At 41.7% G+C, this 17213-nt stretch overlaps 1 protein-coding gene across 1 annotated transcript; it reads right to left on the bottom strand.

Moving 5' to 3' along the window:
* Positions 1-1831: 1831 nt before the first annotated feature.
* Positions 1832-14621, bottom strand: ZFP64 (ZFP64 zinc finger protein). The gene is made up of 6 exons (XM_072879529.1): positions 14478-14621; positions 13648-13887; positions 12095-12256; positions 11037-11099; positions 10167-10418; positions 1832-6389 (listed from the first exon to the last, which is right to left on the bottom strand). Exons 1-6 carry the CDS (start codon positions 14530-14532, stop codon positions 5089-5091), a joined length of 2073 nt encoding a protein of 690 aa, XP_072735630.1. The 5' UTR covers positions 14533-14621; the 3' UTR covers positions 1832-5088.
* Between the last annotated feature and the right edge of the window lie 2592 nt (positions 14622-17213).

The raw sequence follows: 17213 nt of genomic DNA, 5'->3' as shown, positions 1-17213 counted from the left end.
AAAAAAATCGCCCCACTGTTAATCTTGGTTATCAGCTGCCTTTTTTTTTTTTTTTTTTTTTTAGGGTGGAGGAAAGAAGTCTCTAGATTGTTCACTTAAACATAATGCAATCAGCTAAACAATGCTGAAGAAGCAGCACTAAGCTTTGTCTATTCATTCACACCATTTTGTTATCTTTCCTGTTTATCTTAGAAGCACACATAGGACCAGAATGAAGGTTAGTCTTTACAATATGACAGATCTACTGGTTTCCTATTTTAGAAGGTAAACAAGCCTTTTTGTGAAACTGAAATGCAGATAACAGAGCTGTGTAATGTTAAGTGTGACATTAGATTGAACATGAGATTCCTGGACGTGGTGGTGCATCCCCTGGGTGCAGGGCTGTCGGCCAAGTGCAAATACAGATAAATTACAATTCAAACCATCAGTTTTGTCAAAATATCTCATTCTGTATCATTCTTGTAGTGCACGACAATTCTGAAGCTGCAAACTGTGTACAGATTAAAATTAATTAACAGGGAGTAAAAAATGATCAGTTTAACATAAATTGTGAGATTAAGTTCTGGCCATAAATCTTCTTCACGGGATCTTAACAGTAGAAAACTTCGGACTTTTTTTTTTTTTTTATTTGTTACTTTTTATCTTAAATGAAAGTAAGATTTTTACAGCTAAGCTTTTTGTAACTTCTTATAAAAGTGGATTTTGAAATGTGTTTATCCGGCAAAGAGTTAAAAGCAGGGAACTGTTTAACATGAAACAGCATCAAGCAGAACAGGCCGCGTTTAAAAGTTTATCTAGATCTCTGGCACCACCTATAGATGACACGAAATACTTCATGCGCATGAAACCCCGCACGCAGAGCTCATTTATACCAACGAGTATATGCAAATTAATGTTACTTTTTAGCTGCCGAACTGTAGTACATTTGCCCTTACAAGTTTGTAGGCTTGGTACAATTTTCTATACCCGAAAGCCTGCCTACCTTACCCACCAGTACCAGCAGGTAGCCTAACTACGCCCAAAATTTTATCTTAAAAATAAGACTACCACCCCTTTTGCAGTAATGTACAGCCACCAGCTCTAAACCCAGTGCAACACATGTCCACCAGCTCCTATCCCATGTCCCAGGCAGAAGTTTCTTGTCCAGCTGGAGCATTTGGAAAGCTCTATCACCAGGGTCTCTGACATGCAAGCCCCTCAGCTGGGATACTTAAACTCTCTACCCATGTGGCTAGTAGAAATAAGAACATGATTATCCTTGAGATCACCAGCCTTCATAAAATCAACCAGCAGGAAATATTGGGAAGATGGTGTGTGAGTGTCCTGGTTTCGGCTGGGATAGAGTTAATTTTCTTCCTAGTAGCTGGTATAGTGCAGTGCTTTGGATTTTAGTATGAGAATGATATTGATAACACGCTGATGTTTTGGCTGTCGCTAAGCGGTATTTACATTGGTCAAGGACCTTTTTTTTTTTTTTTTTTTTCCCCAGCTTCTCATGCTCTGCCAGGCGCCCAAGAAATGGGAGGGGGCACATCCAGGATAGTTGATCCAAACTGACCAAAGGGCTATTCCATACCATATGATGTCATGCCCAGTATATAAACTGGGGGAGTTGGCCAGGGGGTTGCGATCGCCGCTCGGGGACTGGCTGGGCGTCGGTCGGCGGGTGGTGAGCGGTTGTATTATTTTATTTTATTTTATTTTTTCCCTTTCCCTTTTCTTTCCCTCCCTTGGGTTTTGTTCCTCTTTCTCTCTCATTGTATTCCTTCTCATTATAATTCATTATTATTATTATTATTATTATTATTTTGTTCCAATTATTAAACTGTTCTTGTCTCAACCCACGAGTTTTCTTACTTTTGCTCTTCCGATTCTCTCCCCCATCCCACCGGGGGGGAGTGAGAGAGCGGCTGTGTGGTGCTTAGTTGCCAGCTGGGGCTAAACCACGACAGTGAGCAAGCAGACACAGAGGCAGACTTACCAGTGACAAAACCAAGTATGTGAGCGCAGATCAATTTAGATTCTTTTGTCTTACAACAAAAGGAAAATATATAGTGACTGGTATTAAAACCTAGCTCACCAATGGACTAGTTAATGCTATTCAGAGACCCAGCACAGGTTTTGAAAGCTGAGAGTATAATTTGCTATCATCATTTGTGTCACTCAGTATCACAATCTGGCAAAAAAAAAAAATTATCTTGGTTGTAGTTTACCATCTACTTTGCTATGCTAACATAACCGTTTGTGGAGCAGTGCTGTTACAGCACAGGACCACTGAGATGACCTGACAGAGCCCCCCTCCCTCTGCAGGTCAAATAGACTTGAACTCCAACTGCATTGAACTTCCCCTGTCTTGCTCTCCTGCAGCTCCCTTGTCCATCACACATGCCACAGCCTGGGCAGCTCAGCCCCGCCAGGCACTTGCGCTCCCCAGAAGCATCTCCTCCCCTGCAACGCCAGTGCTGCACATGGTCTAAAACCACTGCAAGCTGGGTGAAAAAATGTGTATTTACTGCTACAGGACTGAAAGTGCCCCAACTTTCACTAGTGTTTACAGTAACCATTGGCCCAGTGCACAGAAACACTGTACACAGCCTGACAGTTTAGATCACGCACATATGTACGCATACATTTGGAGATGGGTTAATAGTGAAGAATGAATTAAAATGCATGGCATAGTAGCAAAAGATAGCAAAGTGTTTGATCTACGCTGCTCCAGTGATCATTTACAACCTGGATATCAGGGACCACATATAATAAGATCAAGCACTTACCTGTGATGCCTTTTATCTTCCAAGTGCTTTACAAGTAGTTTCAACACAGTTGAAATGTAATGATCAGGTCTATGCTATAGGCACAACAATGAAACATGACTGGAGAGCCACAAAACAGCAATGCCAGCATTAAAAATCAAAGTATCTAGGCTTTCAATTTATTGTTCTCAATGAATGTTCTGCAGTGATCTAATGTAAAAACCTCCTGCCTACCTCTAATTTATACAAAAACAGGTGTGCTCGGTGACTTGGAACTGGGTCTTGTCAGCTCCTTGAATCACCTATCTGTAGGGAAGAGACGATTAACAGGTGACAAACCCGTATCACCAGAAGAGTTGGAGAACAAGTGTAGGAAATAATAAACCCTGAAATACAACTGTCAGTGAACTTAAAACTTTTGCTTCATATTTCAATGCAGCATGGGGCTAGAAAACAAGTCTTTAATAATGCCTTTTTAATTAAGCATTTATGAAGTTTCTCCCTCTAACTTTTCTGATATCCACAAGCGTCAGGCACACTGTCAGACAGTTCAACTCAAACCCCAGATTTTAAAACCACGATTATTTGGAAGGGTTTTTTGTTTTAAAAGAACATTAATTTAGAATCAAGGATTAGGAAGGCAGAAGAGACATGGATCTGCAAAAATACTATTTCCCATAAAGAATGCAGACAGCAATACTGGAGCATTCAAGTTTAAACAACCCTTATTTCAACAAAAAACAAAGGTCACATTTTCAAGAACCACCTCTACGACCGTACTTGTGAGTTATGATTGCATTTTCCTACTCGTCATTGTAAAGCAGGAAGCCTTACACTGCACATAGAGTATGTACCACACAGGGGGAAGTAGCGGGGAGCACCCCCACATACACAAAATACAGGCTGTACAAGCTAAAAATTTCAAGCATGAGGCCTATTCAGAAAGTGGTCCTAATTATATAATCTTTGTAAGTTTTCCAAGCATGTTTCTAGAACATAAAGCAATCATTCAATGTCTCCCACTAGCAAATACTGTGAAATTTAACTTGACTTTGATTCCCCAAGAGGGAATCTCAGAGCTGGTTTTGATAACAGTCTCTTTTCAGTCTTCATGTATGTTAAAAATTGTCCTTGGGTTGCTGTCTGGCTGTGAAATGATCTCTGATTTTTGCAGATCCAGGCACCTACAGAGCTGTCTATTTTCCCAAGCTGAGAGTCTGTTCTTTAACTAGATAGTTTGGTAGTGAAGGTATTATTAGCTACCACAACAAGAATGCTCACCAGCTAGGACTGTAATATTGCATAGTTCAAAATACAGCCTAGAATTAATTCATTATAGAAATGTGCATCATCCTATAATGGTAAATTACTGTCTCATTATGATCCAATCTGAATTTATGCTAGAGTTTCAGACCTTCGATTAGAATCTATTATTTTTTTGTTTTAAATGGAACAAATTAAATCTTTTCCTTTTTCCCCTTTAACTTGAAAAGAACAGAGCCAAAATGTAATGCACTTTTACCACCCATGCAACTACAAACAGGCAGCATCAAAATAAAAACAAAATTTAAGTAGTGTTTGTAAAAAATATATTTGCAGTTGTTTTGTTCTTTAAAACACAGGTGCCTCTGACAGAGATCACTGTGCCATATATGTAATTTGCAATAGTGTTCTTGCTAACAAAGTTAGTTATTACTGATGGACGGACAAAATTATTTTGTTTTCTAAAAATGATCACCTGGTCTTCTGCATAAGCATTTCCAGATTAAGTGCCAGGTGCTAGCAACTTCTACAGATATTAAGGAACAAGCCCCCTTAAACTTTACTAGGGCTGCATTAGACCCAGTAGTAGACATTTCTTACAGATCAACAATCAGCCAGGTGCAGTTAATGCATACATAGCATGTAATTGAATCAGACTTCACTTAAAAATATACTTCAGAATGGCTTGGACTATTACCTTTTCATGTGTGCACAAAAGAACGAGTCTGCTGTGAAGGTAATTCATCGTAAGGTGAGGCTTTCTTATTTTAGCCAGCACAATACAAAAATCATATTCTGGGAAGCTTACTGCTTGGTGAAATTGCCAACAGTTGCTTCGATGCTCAGATTTTACAAAGAACACAGCCTCCGATTTCAATAGAGGCACAAAAATATACACATCCTCTTTTTCACATACAAGATGTATGTTTCTACGTACAGACAAGTAAAATGTGTAAGCGGAAGGTATTTGGCTTTGTAGGACAAATCCTGCATTCACTTATGTCCTACGCATTTCTGCTGAATTCAGCACTGCCTCCGAGATTGAAATTTGTTTAGTAATAGTACTTTGCAACTAATCTGGTATGGAGTCTGCTGGACACAGCAAAGCTGTATGGGCTCCACTTTGAATGATAGAATAGGTTTGCTTAGGGGCTTCCGTGTGAGAGGATGAAGAAAATATAGGAGGAGGGGGAGCTGAAGTGGACACTGTTATACTCTGACCCCCATCACTAACCACAGTCACTTCTGTTGCTCCTTCTTGTATCAAAGCATTAAGGCCTTCCAAGTCAGAGCAGCTGATTCCAGAGCTGGTGATAAAAGCTTGGTTTGCTGAAGCCTCATGACTGCTGACAGAAGCAGCAGGAATCAGAGTTTGATGTAACGCGCTTCCATTGCTTTGGTCATGGGTTGTGAGAAGAACTGCTGGTTGTGCCACAGGCCCTGCTTCGCTTTGCGATATGGGAGGTGGAGGCGGTGCCAACAAACTGACCTGGCCCAGCAGCTGCAAGCGGCTGTTGGCTGAGAGGTCTTCCTGATTCTGGCTAACTAATGTAGGAGGCACGACATTCACTGATGCAGCCTGAACGATACTGTTAGTCTGAGGGACCTGGTGACCCACGATGATCTTGACCCTTCCCTCATTGTATGGAGGAACCTGAGCAGCCTGAAGTGGGACCTGGAGGTGACTGACAGTAATTGGGGCACTGGCCTGCCGACTGGGATCCATCTGGAGCTGTAGAACAGCCAGTTCATTATTTTTAGAGCCATTATACATACTGTGCTGCTTTTTATGACTCCTAAGAGAATCTTCTCGGACAAAGGAAGCGTCACACAGGTCACACTTAAATGCTTTCTTGGCATCCAATTTGGCAACTTGCCTGGAGCCACCTTGCTTTGGCCGATCTCCTTCCTTCTTCTCCACTGTTTGCTTCTTGGTCTTGACTTTGTCACCATGAGCTTTCCTCACATGAGTTGTCAGGTTGCTCCGCTGCTTGGTATCAAAGCTGCAGAATTCACATTTGAAAGGACGATCTTTGCAGTGAATTCGCTCGTGCACTTTCAGAGCTGCCTTGTTGGAGCAAGAATAGTTGCACTCTGAGCACTTCACTGGTTGTTCAGGCTGATGAGTTCTTATGTGGTGCCGGAGGCTTGTTTTGTTTCCACACTGAAAGTCACACTCTGGACACTTGAGAGTATTTTCCATGCTGTGCTTGATACGAATGTGTGATTTCAAGTTTCCTTTCATGGCACACCGGACCTCACAGAACTCACATTTGTAAGGTTTCTCCCCAGAATGCACACGCATGTGCCTCTTCAAGTCTGAGTTGATTTTAAATTTAGCAGGACACATCTGACATTGGAAAGGAGCATCTCCTGTCAACAAAAAACACAGTTCAAATTACAGATGAGACACCATGATCCATTAGAGAGACCAATGCTATAATGAATTATGTACAGCTGACTTGTTCTAAATACCTGTAAACTCCCAACGTATTTTCAAGATATAGAGAACTTTAATGGCACAGTATTTACCACCTGGTCTGACATACTTGTGTGCAAACTCTCCACGAGCACGCCTGCCGACATCTGTTGCTTTTTCATGTCTGCATCTTAGATATTCTCAATTTTTAGTTCATTTTGTGGGTAAAACTGTTCAGTGCGCTCCAGAGGAGCAATGGGAAGTTTCTCATTTGTCCCTCTTTAGCAACAGTATATCTCAACTAGTGTTTAATAAAAATAAACACTGTAACTTTAACAGCTGCTACATTTTTGAACGCTAAGAAAACAACATAAAAACATCCATATCTTGGGTTTACACTACGAGATCTACAGGGAGGCTTGTAGGTTAACCATAAGCCTAGGTAAATGGTAGGCTACTGCAGAAAAAGGTGCTTAATGGGCACCAGCCTTACTGCTCAACCATATAGTTGAGTGAGATTAGCTGACAAGAAAAACTGATTACTTCTTTGGCCTGGTTTATGCGGTGCAGTACAAATACTATTGCTGGCACAGGAAGGCAGTGGAAACTGTTGTCCAGAACAAAAGTCCATACCTAGGTCAGTGTCAGGTGACTGCACAACCACAGCATTACTACATTTATGGGGGGGAGAAGGAGGAATCACAGCTACATAAATGCAACTGGAAAAGACAAATGTGAGACTAATGAAACATGCATGCCAGTCTGTGACTCTGGGGAAATGTGTTTACACAGAGAAGTAACATTAAGCTTTTGTTTTCCTGTCATTACAGCAACCAGGTATTTGCCCCATGTAGCACACCTAGTAGTGTTCCACAGATCACTTCAGGAAAATATAGTATCAGTTTGTATTCATGCAATATCAGTTTGCATTCATGCAGACAGGTACATAAAATATTCATAAGTGCCTTTTTTTTTTTTTTTTTTTTTGAGAGCACAATGCTGATCCAGAAACCTAACAATGTAGTTGAAAGTTAGGTCAAACTCTTAACTGAGAAAGCATGAAAAAGGAACACACTCATCTGCAAGATCTCTGTAAGTCTATTTATGTCAGACTACCAACAGGAATAACTATTTGAATTGCCTGGATCTAAACCACTATTTTGCATTTTCTTTATTTGCAGGCTTGTATCATAACATGCATGACCAAATTAAGCTGTAGCTCTGTTTAGTCCATAATCAATTCCAGGGTAAAGACCAGTGACTCCTTTCTGAAGTCATTAAAAAAAATCCAAAGCAAACCTACCAACCCAACTAAATATGTATTCACTTTTTTCCTTTAATCTAAATATGTAGTTCTCTAAAGTACCTGAGCATGAAGTCTTTAAGTAGGTATTATTTTGAAAGAGTGGAAGAATTGTGTTATTAGGTTCTAAGACACCCGTGGTGGGGGAAGGAAAAAGACAGTGTACTTAGTTCAGCAAGCATTTATCTTCTTTAACAATCAAACTGCAAATGGCTGATTTATTTTATAAGTTAATATTTTATAGAGTTTGTGATAGCTGTATAATTTTGCATAATTTGCTTATCCAGCTGCATATGTCATAGGTTTAGCTGCATATTTTTCAAATCAAGTTGTGGCCTACTGTGCTAATCCATGTATCTGTTTAATAATTGAGATACATGGTGTATTATCTATATTAAATGGATTTTATTAATGAAGATGCACTGTTTGTTCATCTAGTTTATTTTACAGTCTCAGCTGCACACTCAGCTACTGAATTTTTATCTACTTTGCTGATGAAGGCACATTACATATTTCAATGACTTAATTTTCACATGCAGGGTAGCACAATTTTACTGAATATAGCAAAGTATGTTGGTTCTGTTTATTTAAAGAGTGGTCCATTACTTACATTTCTTTACATTTCTGTCCATACGTAATCAACACTGACAGAATATAGCTTAAAAAAAAGTGTGTCTGATCCTGGAATTAATAATTGTAAGAGCAGTTTTACTCAAATTAACAGGAAACTGATCTTTAGATGACTAGTTCAACAAGTAATGCTATGTAGATGATCTCACACTGAGCAATGTAGATTACACTCACCTTCTAGAGAATGACTAATTGAATTCCAGTAAGCAATATATTCTACATACCAGTCTTACTTTTCCCCTAAAATTGGCTGTGTGCGTAACAGCTTTGTAACCTAACAAGGATGAAATTATTACTTTCAAAATTCTTGTGCCTCCTTTCAGTGAATCAGAAGTCCTTTTACAAAAGAGGATTTATTTTTGAGAAATGGAAGAGACAACAAAACTACAGACTTGAATTTTAGCATAATTAAATTGCTTAAGAGACAACAGACTGATCTGCCAAAAAGAAGGTAGCCTAAAAACCCTTCCCAACTACTGCAATATTTAATGCCACAAAAATCTAACTCTACTGGAAATACAAGAGAATCATGATCATTCATAGGTTCTCCCACAGCCGAACTGAGAGCATACATGCCCATGTACCTAAATGCAGAAGTACGCACACTCTTATATGACATGGGGAAAATGCCATACCATATTCTCTGACTAGTGTGTTTACTAACAGGTAACTTCTCATAACAACCCATACTATTTTGACTGACCATTACATCTTCTTACATAGCAATAGAAAGAGGGAAACTTGTAAAACAACTGCCTGACAGTCCTGCCTGTTCCATCACAGCAGATTTGTGAAGTATAAAAGATTATTTTCTGCTAGAGACAGATTGGTTTAACCCTCCTCTCCTTCACAATGCACAAGGGATTTATTTCTTTTATCTACTCAAAATAAATCCCATCTTGCACACATCTGAACTAATGTTGTTTAGTACTTGAATTCAGAATCAGATGTAGGACAGGTTCAAAGCTAATCTAGTAATCACTGAACCATAACCACCTTGCAGCTAAAATTCACAGAACTAATCAAATGTATAAAAGACAACACAGAAACTAATCCAGTACCCTGGATTAGATGAAAAACAACATACAAAGACGACTGTACAAAGACAACTGTACAGCAGTATCTTTACAGCAAATCTCTTCTACGAACAATCTATAAAAGAAATCTGATTAAAATGAAACTTAGGCAAATAATTCAAATATAAAATGATACAATGTTTATAAGCCTGGAGGCTAAAGCTTTTTATCCATAGAGCAAAAATGGTATGGGCAGAATATAGTTCTGGCTGCTCATACTAAACTGTTAATGTCCATCAGTCTGCACATGGAAGGTACCACAAAGAAAGGTTAAAAAAAAAAAGTAACTTAAACTGCTAATTACTTGCTAATTTACTGATGCAAGAAAAATTGAATTATGCAGCTAAGGTTTGCATTGATATAACTAGTTCAATTATAAAGTAATTTTGGTGTTTCTAATATAGTGGACCAGAGCTGAGAGACACAGACAGGAACCTAGATGCTCTTAATCAATCAATCAATTAGATCCTTCAGTTCTACTGGTTTAAGAACATCTAATAGGCAGTTTCAAAATCAATACAGAAGAAAATCTACCAAGAGTCAGATCTGTCTTCTGATTGCTTCCAGGTATTTTTAGTAGAGCTATATTGCCCTACTAGATTCTGCACCCAAGAAATTCACAGAAGCTGGATGCCTAGGTGCTTTTGAGAATTCAAATAGGCCCCAAAATCTTCCCTATGACCTTCTAACCTTTACAGATCTGAATTTTAGTATAAACTTACCTGTGTGGGATCTGAGATGTACAGTTAGCTGACTAGAGTTGCGGCTTGCATAAGGACAGATCTGGCATTTAAAAGGACGCTCGTTGGAGTGAATGCGCTGGTGCTTGTTGAGACTGCTGCTGTCAGCAGCTGCATAGTCACAGTGCTTACATTTGTAAGGCTTCACCCCAGTATGAGAACGCATATGCATCTTCAGCTTATCTTTACGACTAAAACATTTGTTACAAACTTCACATTTATGGGGCTTGTCTCCTGAAACAAATAGAAGAGCATCAATACATCAAGAATTTTTGCACCATAAAGATGTTGTTGCAATAAAAAAAAAAAGCACACACTAAACACCCAATAGAAATGGGGCTAGTTTTCAAAAGCTGGATGTTGGATTTCAGCAGCCATCCTATCAGCTAAGAGCTCTTCTATGCTCCAGAAGGCTGCATGCACAAGTGCAACAAATTTAGAAGACCCTTTGGAACTTTCTCCCTTTACAACTCTGAAATTGCGGTTTAGGGGGAAGGGAGGTGAAATGTTGGAATCATTGTTCCATATGAAGAACAAACTAGGTTTATGTACCACCACCACACTGCACCCTGATAAACACATGGTCTGCACCTCAGAAATTTAACTGTGCCTTAAATCGATGCACAGTCTTCATGTTTCATAGCTGTGAGTGGTACTGCCCATAGTGGAACATGGCTTACCCAAAAAGGGCAATTCCCCAGGCACAGAGAACTACAATACTAGAATGTACAGACATACGTGTACATTGTATCTAATTTAACTATAGATACATTATTTTGAAGGAAAATACCTTTTGGCAAAAAGCCAAAATGAGGAAAGCAACCAAAAATAAAATATAGCAACTATATAAACCTGTGTGTGTTCGTAGATGACGTTCCATATCCTTCATACCATAGGAAGTCTTGAACTGGCAACCTAAAAATGGTAAGATTAAGGTCATTAAATTCAAGGAAAATCTAACAAAACAATAAAAATATACTACCATATTCTGGGCATTATGTTTATTTTCAAGGACATGTTCTTTAAAATTCAGCATTAACAGAAAACAAATTCCCTCTCTTGTTTACTCACATCTACTTAAAATAGTGACCAGCTTACCTATGAACTTGAGTTTTCTAATGCTTCCCCTAGGAGGCAATTCACTCTCTACATTATTGCTTTCTGTGGGCTTTGAAACAAATTCTCTGGAATCTCTGCCTAGGATTTGAGATGCTCTTTAGAGTACACAGAGGATACTGGGGGAACTAATTAATTCCACGTATGACTTCAAGTTAGTGCAACTGGGAACTCGGGTAACAGCTCACCATTCAGGAATTCTGTCCAAGTGGAAAGCGCTACAGTTTTAGAGCACAGAAATGAATGCTAAGCATTTGAAATGTGCCTTTCAAATGAAGGCAAGCTTGCAAAAAGAGACTGTAACTTCTGCTACCATTAATATGACTACTCATCTACATGGCTGTCTCTGTACATGTTTTCTGCATATTTCATGGTTTTTACTCATTAAGGTCTTCAAATACTTCGGTTCAATCCATCCTTATAAAAATGCTAACTGACCAAAGACAAAACATATAATGCAAAATGCATGTATAATATTTCTCATCTACAGTGGCAGTTAGCAAAAAGGTAACAAGACTCAACTCTAACATTGCTATGGGTGTGGGCATAGGCCTATGTCTAGATGCAAACCCAATGCAGCATCGCCAGAGTATACTACAGCATAGCACCAAAATCTAGGGACATGCAAAATCAATAGCAAAACTACTACTGGTATCAATGGTAGTACATCACACCCTTAGTGCCAGGTTCGGCACGTTTTAACTGCTTAAGACAGACAGAGCCACCATGCATAGGACTATATGAAACCTATCAATTTTAAAATGAAAAGGAAAAAGGTATAGTCCACATCTTACCTGGATAGCAGCAGTTTAGTTTCTTCTGTGTAAGTGAGGAATTGGATTTTCTTGAACGTGCTTTTGGTGGTGTAGACACAACAGCAGCAGCTGGAGGCTCGCTGCTTTCACTGGGCAGGTACGTTTGATAGCCATGCTCAAAAACAAACTCTGGTGCAGAAACTAAATGCATAAAAGAGCTCAATTTGAGAACATTAACTTCTCCAATCAGAAAAATCTGATTATTTTCTAGTTTCATTAATTACTTCTCTATTCTGTTTTTTCCAGCAACATTCCTGTTCCTGTCTTCCTATTCACCTGGGGGAGGGGGAAAGGAGAAAGGCTTTTCTCTCCCTTGCCATCCTACTATTAGCGAAAATTCTGTCAAGACCTGATGAGCGACGCTGAACTTCGTACAACCCTATGTAGGCCCATTTGTCTCCCTCTGAATCCTATCTGACTGTGCTGTTCAGTTTCTTCAGAAGTTCGGTTTCTTCTGATGCCTGTCCAGGTCTTACATTAATAAAGGTATGTTTGTTTTTCAACACTGGCTGTGCTACAGCCCAAAGGAGAAAAAAACCCAAATTATTTATATGGCAAATATTGTCAAAAAGGCATCACATAAAAATTTTTTTTTTTTAATTGTTAAAAAAGTTCAGCCTCTTTCAACTATACTGTTTTTAGCTATTAGTCACAAGAATAACAGGTGAAACTATCTCAGCCAAAGTAGCAGCTTTTAAATCACTTAAACAACACTATACCCCAAAAGGGCAGAAGGATATAACTGCCCTCATTTTAAAGATGAGTAAATATGAAGCAGAAAAATGACTCACCCAAAACCCACACTGAGTTAAGGGATTATAATACAAAAATTCCTGGAAGTGAGCCCTGAATTCAGTTTGTTTCACTGCTCTTCCAGATTCTCTGCCCTAATCTGTCTATCCAAATTAAAGTCAAATAATTTGGATTTTAGTAAGGTCCCAGACCAAAATAAAATAAAATAAAACTATATATAGAAGGGCAAACCTTCACACATGGAACAAAATTCTAGTTTTATTTAAATGTCTGCAGGATCAGGACCTCACTTGAGTCTTCGCATAGGCAGAAATTTTGAGTAATATTTTTCCTGCCAATTAGTTGTGGGAGCAATGTTAGGGAATGCAGTGTTCTCACATAAAAAGGCCTGGATTGGCGCCCGACAGCAATTCTGTGTCTGTTTTTCATCAAGAGCACTCTTAAAAAATAAAATGCATAGTAATTTGATTATTTTTCATAAGTATTGACAATTTTAATTAGTTTGCACAAGTTGGTTATACAACACATTAGACTTAAGCAATTCTCTAAGTGAATTTGCTAATTGAGATGCAAGTTAAGTAACTGCTGTCATACCAAAACCAAGAAGGCAGCACACCACTTTTTTTTTTCCTTCCTTTGCTTGCAGGTACGTGACGACTAATGTGAAAACTGTTATTTTAGCTTAGCGTGATGGGGACACACGAGCAGAGGGCTATGTAATATTGCCGCTTTGCACAAGTCGAGTGCTTTCAAGCTCCTGGTATGTAACACTAAAATACCTGTGATGGTTTGGGTCTCCGAAGCGATGGTCCTGGTTGTGGTTTGGGTCTGTGTTGATGGCACCGTTTCTTCCGACACAAACTGGACCGTACTGGTGGCCCCGGCCGCTGCACTAGTGAGCTGGCAACCGCTTTGCTTGTGCCCAACGAAGGCATCGAGGTTATTGAACTGCTGCTTGCAGATGCCACAAATGTGGATGTCGGGGGTGAGCTCCACCAGCACAGTGGTGCCGCCGGGAACTGTGGAAACAGGAGCACGGTCAAGAGCTCGTCCTGAGAAAAGGGAAATCGGTGAAGCTGCAGAAACTGGCAGGCGGACATCCCGCTGACCAGATACCCCGGCTGCGGGGGAGAGCAGCCCCTTCGGGCCCGGGGCGGCCTGGCCCTGCCTAGAGCTGCGGGGGTGAATTAGGGCACCGCGGGACCCCGGGCCGGGGTCGGCGCGGGGCTGCCGGGAGAATGGACCGCCCGTGCCCCCGGGCGCGTTTCCCCGGAGGCCTCAGGGTCCCGCGGGGGGTCCCCGCCGCCGCGCCGCGCGGAGGGCACTCGCCCAGCGGCCGCGGCCTCGCTCCACGGAGCTCGCCCGGGGCCCGCCGCCCGGGGCGGCCCGGCCCGGCGCTCCCGGCGGCCCGCAGCCCCTCACGGCCTGTGCGGGCCGCGGCGCTCACCCAGATTCCCGGGTTCCCCCCCCAGCCAGGTTCCTGGGCTCCGCTCCCGCCTGATTCTTGCGCTACTCAGGTTTCGGGGCCTACCCGGGCCCCGGCTCAACTCGGCTTCCGCCGCGCGGGCCCCGGAGCGCGCATACCCCGCTGGCGCGCAGCGGCACTTACACTGCACGGGGCCGGGGAAGGCCGGCGCCGCCCCCCCGCCGCCGCCAGGGTTCATGGCGGCAGCGAGCCCCGCACGCCGCCTCCGCCACCTGCAAGGCGCTTATTACCGTCGGGGAACCTCTCCCCCCGCGCCTCTCGGCTGGCGAGCGGGGGCGGATGTGGAGGAGCCGAGCATGCTCAGTGGCAGCGGCGAGGCTGCGGCTGCCCTCACCTACCGCCGGGCTGAGGGCTCCCGCCGCCGCCGCCCCCCGGCTCGCTGTAGCACGGCCGAAGCTGCCTCTCGTTTCTGCCGGCCTCACGGGCAGGCTCCATGCAGGAACATCCCTGACGAGCCAAACCGCCATCATTAAACCCTGTGGCCGCCAGCGCGCGGCCCGTGCGTTCCATGAGGCAAACCGCCTCTCTGTGGAGCGGATGGCGGCTCGGGCCCGGCTCTGAGGCGGGCGTGCTGCCCCGCCATGGCCGTGGTAGCGGGGCTGAGGCCTCACGCGTGCTTCAACCCTCCTTCGCCCAGAGAGCTTTATCTTAAGTTAGAGCTGTAATTCGTCTAGCAGTGCTTGCGGGAGTTTGGCAACGAGTTAGGGCTGATGGCGGGATTAAATCTTGGCGTAGTAGAAGCAGTGAAACCTAGCCTTAAGTTTTGGCCTTTTCTTTGGGGTTATAGTACTGGTCTTCATTCGAAATGTTTATTGCTACTACAACACTGGTAACTGTGCTGAGAGCTAAACTGGTTGCACGGGCGTAATTGTCAGAAAACCCCTCTGATACTCCCGTTCTTTTTATCAATCTTCCTTTTCAAGACTTACCTTCTTACAGGCCATTTGACCTCCACAAGCCCTCAGCCTTTTCTTCAGTCATGCTCACCCCAGATCTTGAAGATCATTTCACTTATAGTGCCAAGTAAGAACCTGATACCCACTGAAGTTACTGGAAAGCCTCTCCGTTGTTTGAGTGGGTTTCTGGATGTAGACCTCAGTGGGCATTACAGGCAGCGTTCCTCCAGGGTTGGAGAAAACTCTGCCCTATAAGATGACACCCCCTTTTTAGGAGGCATTGACATCTTTTGTGCCAAGTGTGGTTAGTGCTTTGCAGCAACAAGCTGGCTCAGCTGTTTTGGAGTGCCAGCTCACTGAAAGTTATGTTGCTTTGCCCTATATTAAAAAGGCAGCTATTCAGGAAAGACCCACAGCATTATATATTCATTGAGTAGAAAATGGAAATTTGGAAGTCAGATGGCCTTTACTTCGGGTAGATGCCTTTTGCTACTTGAATTTCACCAAGCTGTAAGACACAAAAAGCTCCATTTGCATGCAATCAGTAAAGACTCAGTGTTTGGCAGTTGAAGTCTGACAGACACATTCCATCTACGCGCGCTTTGCATCCAATTCAGGCTCCTGCTACCTTCAGACTTGTGTTAGGCGCCAATATTTCTTCTGTGCTCTGGGGAGCGCACGGTAGTGGGAAAGAAAACACTTACCTGGTGATACAGAGGTAAAGCGGCTGCAGAGGGAGCAGAATGGACTAACATGGGTAACTGAAGATCATGTAATGTGGATGGACATGAATGGGAAAACCAACTATTAATTCTGCTTTCTCCTTTAGAGTTTGATTTTGTTGCTGAATGGTTTTATAGCTGTGTAGATGTAACTGTGTATTCGTTAATAAACGCAGCATAGTTTGTGTACGCACTAAACTTACCCAGAATTTCAAATGCCAGTTCATATTACAGTTGAAGTTTTATTTTCCTGGGAAAGTGGTGTCCGTTTGACATTTCCGTTGACCCATTTTGCCAAAACAATATAGCACAGACATGGGATTGTTAGGGGCCCAAGATGACACAAAAGGTGATAATCCTAGTTCCGGCCTTTGAAAGTTGGTAACTGTGTTTGATAGCATATCATAGTGCTGGTTGCGAGGATCAAATTTATCTCGCTTCAAGACCTCAGGTATATTTTAATCCAATTTTAGATTAAAAATTTGATTAACACATTAAAATACTAACGAAGAAGGAAACCAAATAAACTCCACACAATGTGTATTGAATGTAGAACATTACTAGGAGTTTCAAAATTTATTCAGAATCCCTCCTCTCCCCCAAAACAATAAAAATTAAGGAATTTACATTGATTCTGGAAATACAGATGGTTTTATGTTAGCATGGCTACACAGCCAGTACCTGTAAAGCATAGCACAGAAATAGGAATATGGTTAGCGCTGCTGAGACTGTTTTGGGAATATATCCAAAAGAAATTAAATCTTAGAGTAAGAGTAATCAACTTGAATCTATTTTTCCACAGTATAGATAGAGCTGTAAGACTGAAGGCTGACTTTTAACTCATTTTGCTGTTTTTTCCAGAACACCGTGACCCATTTCCAAAGCTGACAGAGTGTCTGCCTGTCTGTCTATCTTCCAATTATAGTTGCAGTCACAGGTGTACTTTGGAGTACAGCATAACTTATTTTTATCTATTTCTCCCTCGGTTTAATGCCTTTTCATTAGAATACAAGCCTGCTTGATTTAATTAGAAAAGAATAGGCCTTGTGTTTTGTTAAAAGTGAATTTTTACTTATCCAGGACCTGTAGTGACAGTTAGGCAGGCTATGTGTCCCCTTTTGCTGCCAGAACAAATACAGCAGGGAAAGAGCATTGCAGCCGTGCTCACTGATGTGCTTGCTCTTTCAGACTGGATGTCAGAGTAACAATATTTAATTGATACAGGGATGGTCTGAGGTTGC

This window comes from Ciconia boyciana, chromosome 14 (genome assembly GCF_034638445.1).
Source record: "Ciconia boyciana chromosome 14, ASM3463844v1, whole genome shotgun sequence".
NCBI classification, from domain to species: Eukaryota; Metazoa; Chordata; class Aves; order Ciconiiformes; family Ciconiidae; genus Ciconia; species Ciconia boyciana.
The sequence above is the reverse complement of the archived record's forward strand: the minus strand, read 5'-3'. Positions and strand labels throughout refer to the sequence as shown.

Excerpts from the sequence above, each read along its gene's own strand:
- ZFP64 (XM_072879529.1), bottom strand. The coding sequence starts at position 14,532 with ATGAACCCTGGCGGCGGCGGGGGGGCGGCGCCGGCCTTCCCCGGCCCC. Across the intron at positions 12,257-13,647 it reads GGAGACCCAAACCATCACAG|TTTCTGCACCAGAGTTTGTT; the intron begins GTATTTTAGTGT and ends TTATGCATTTAG. Across the intron at positions 10,419-11,036 it reads TCATCTACGAACACACACAG|GAGACAAGCCCCATAAATGT; the intron begins GTTTATATAGTT and ends TATTTGTTTCAG.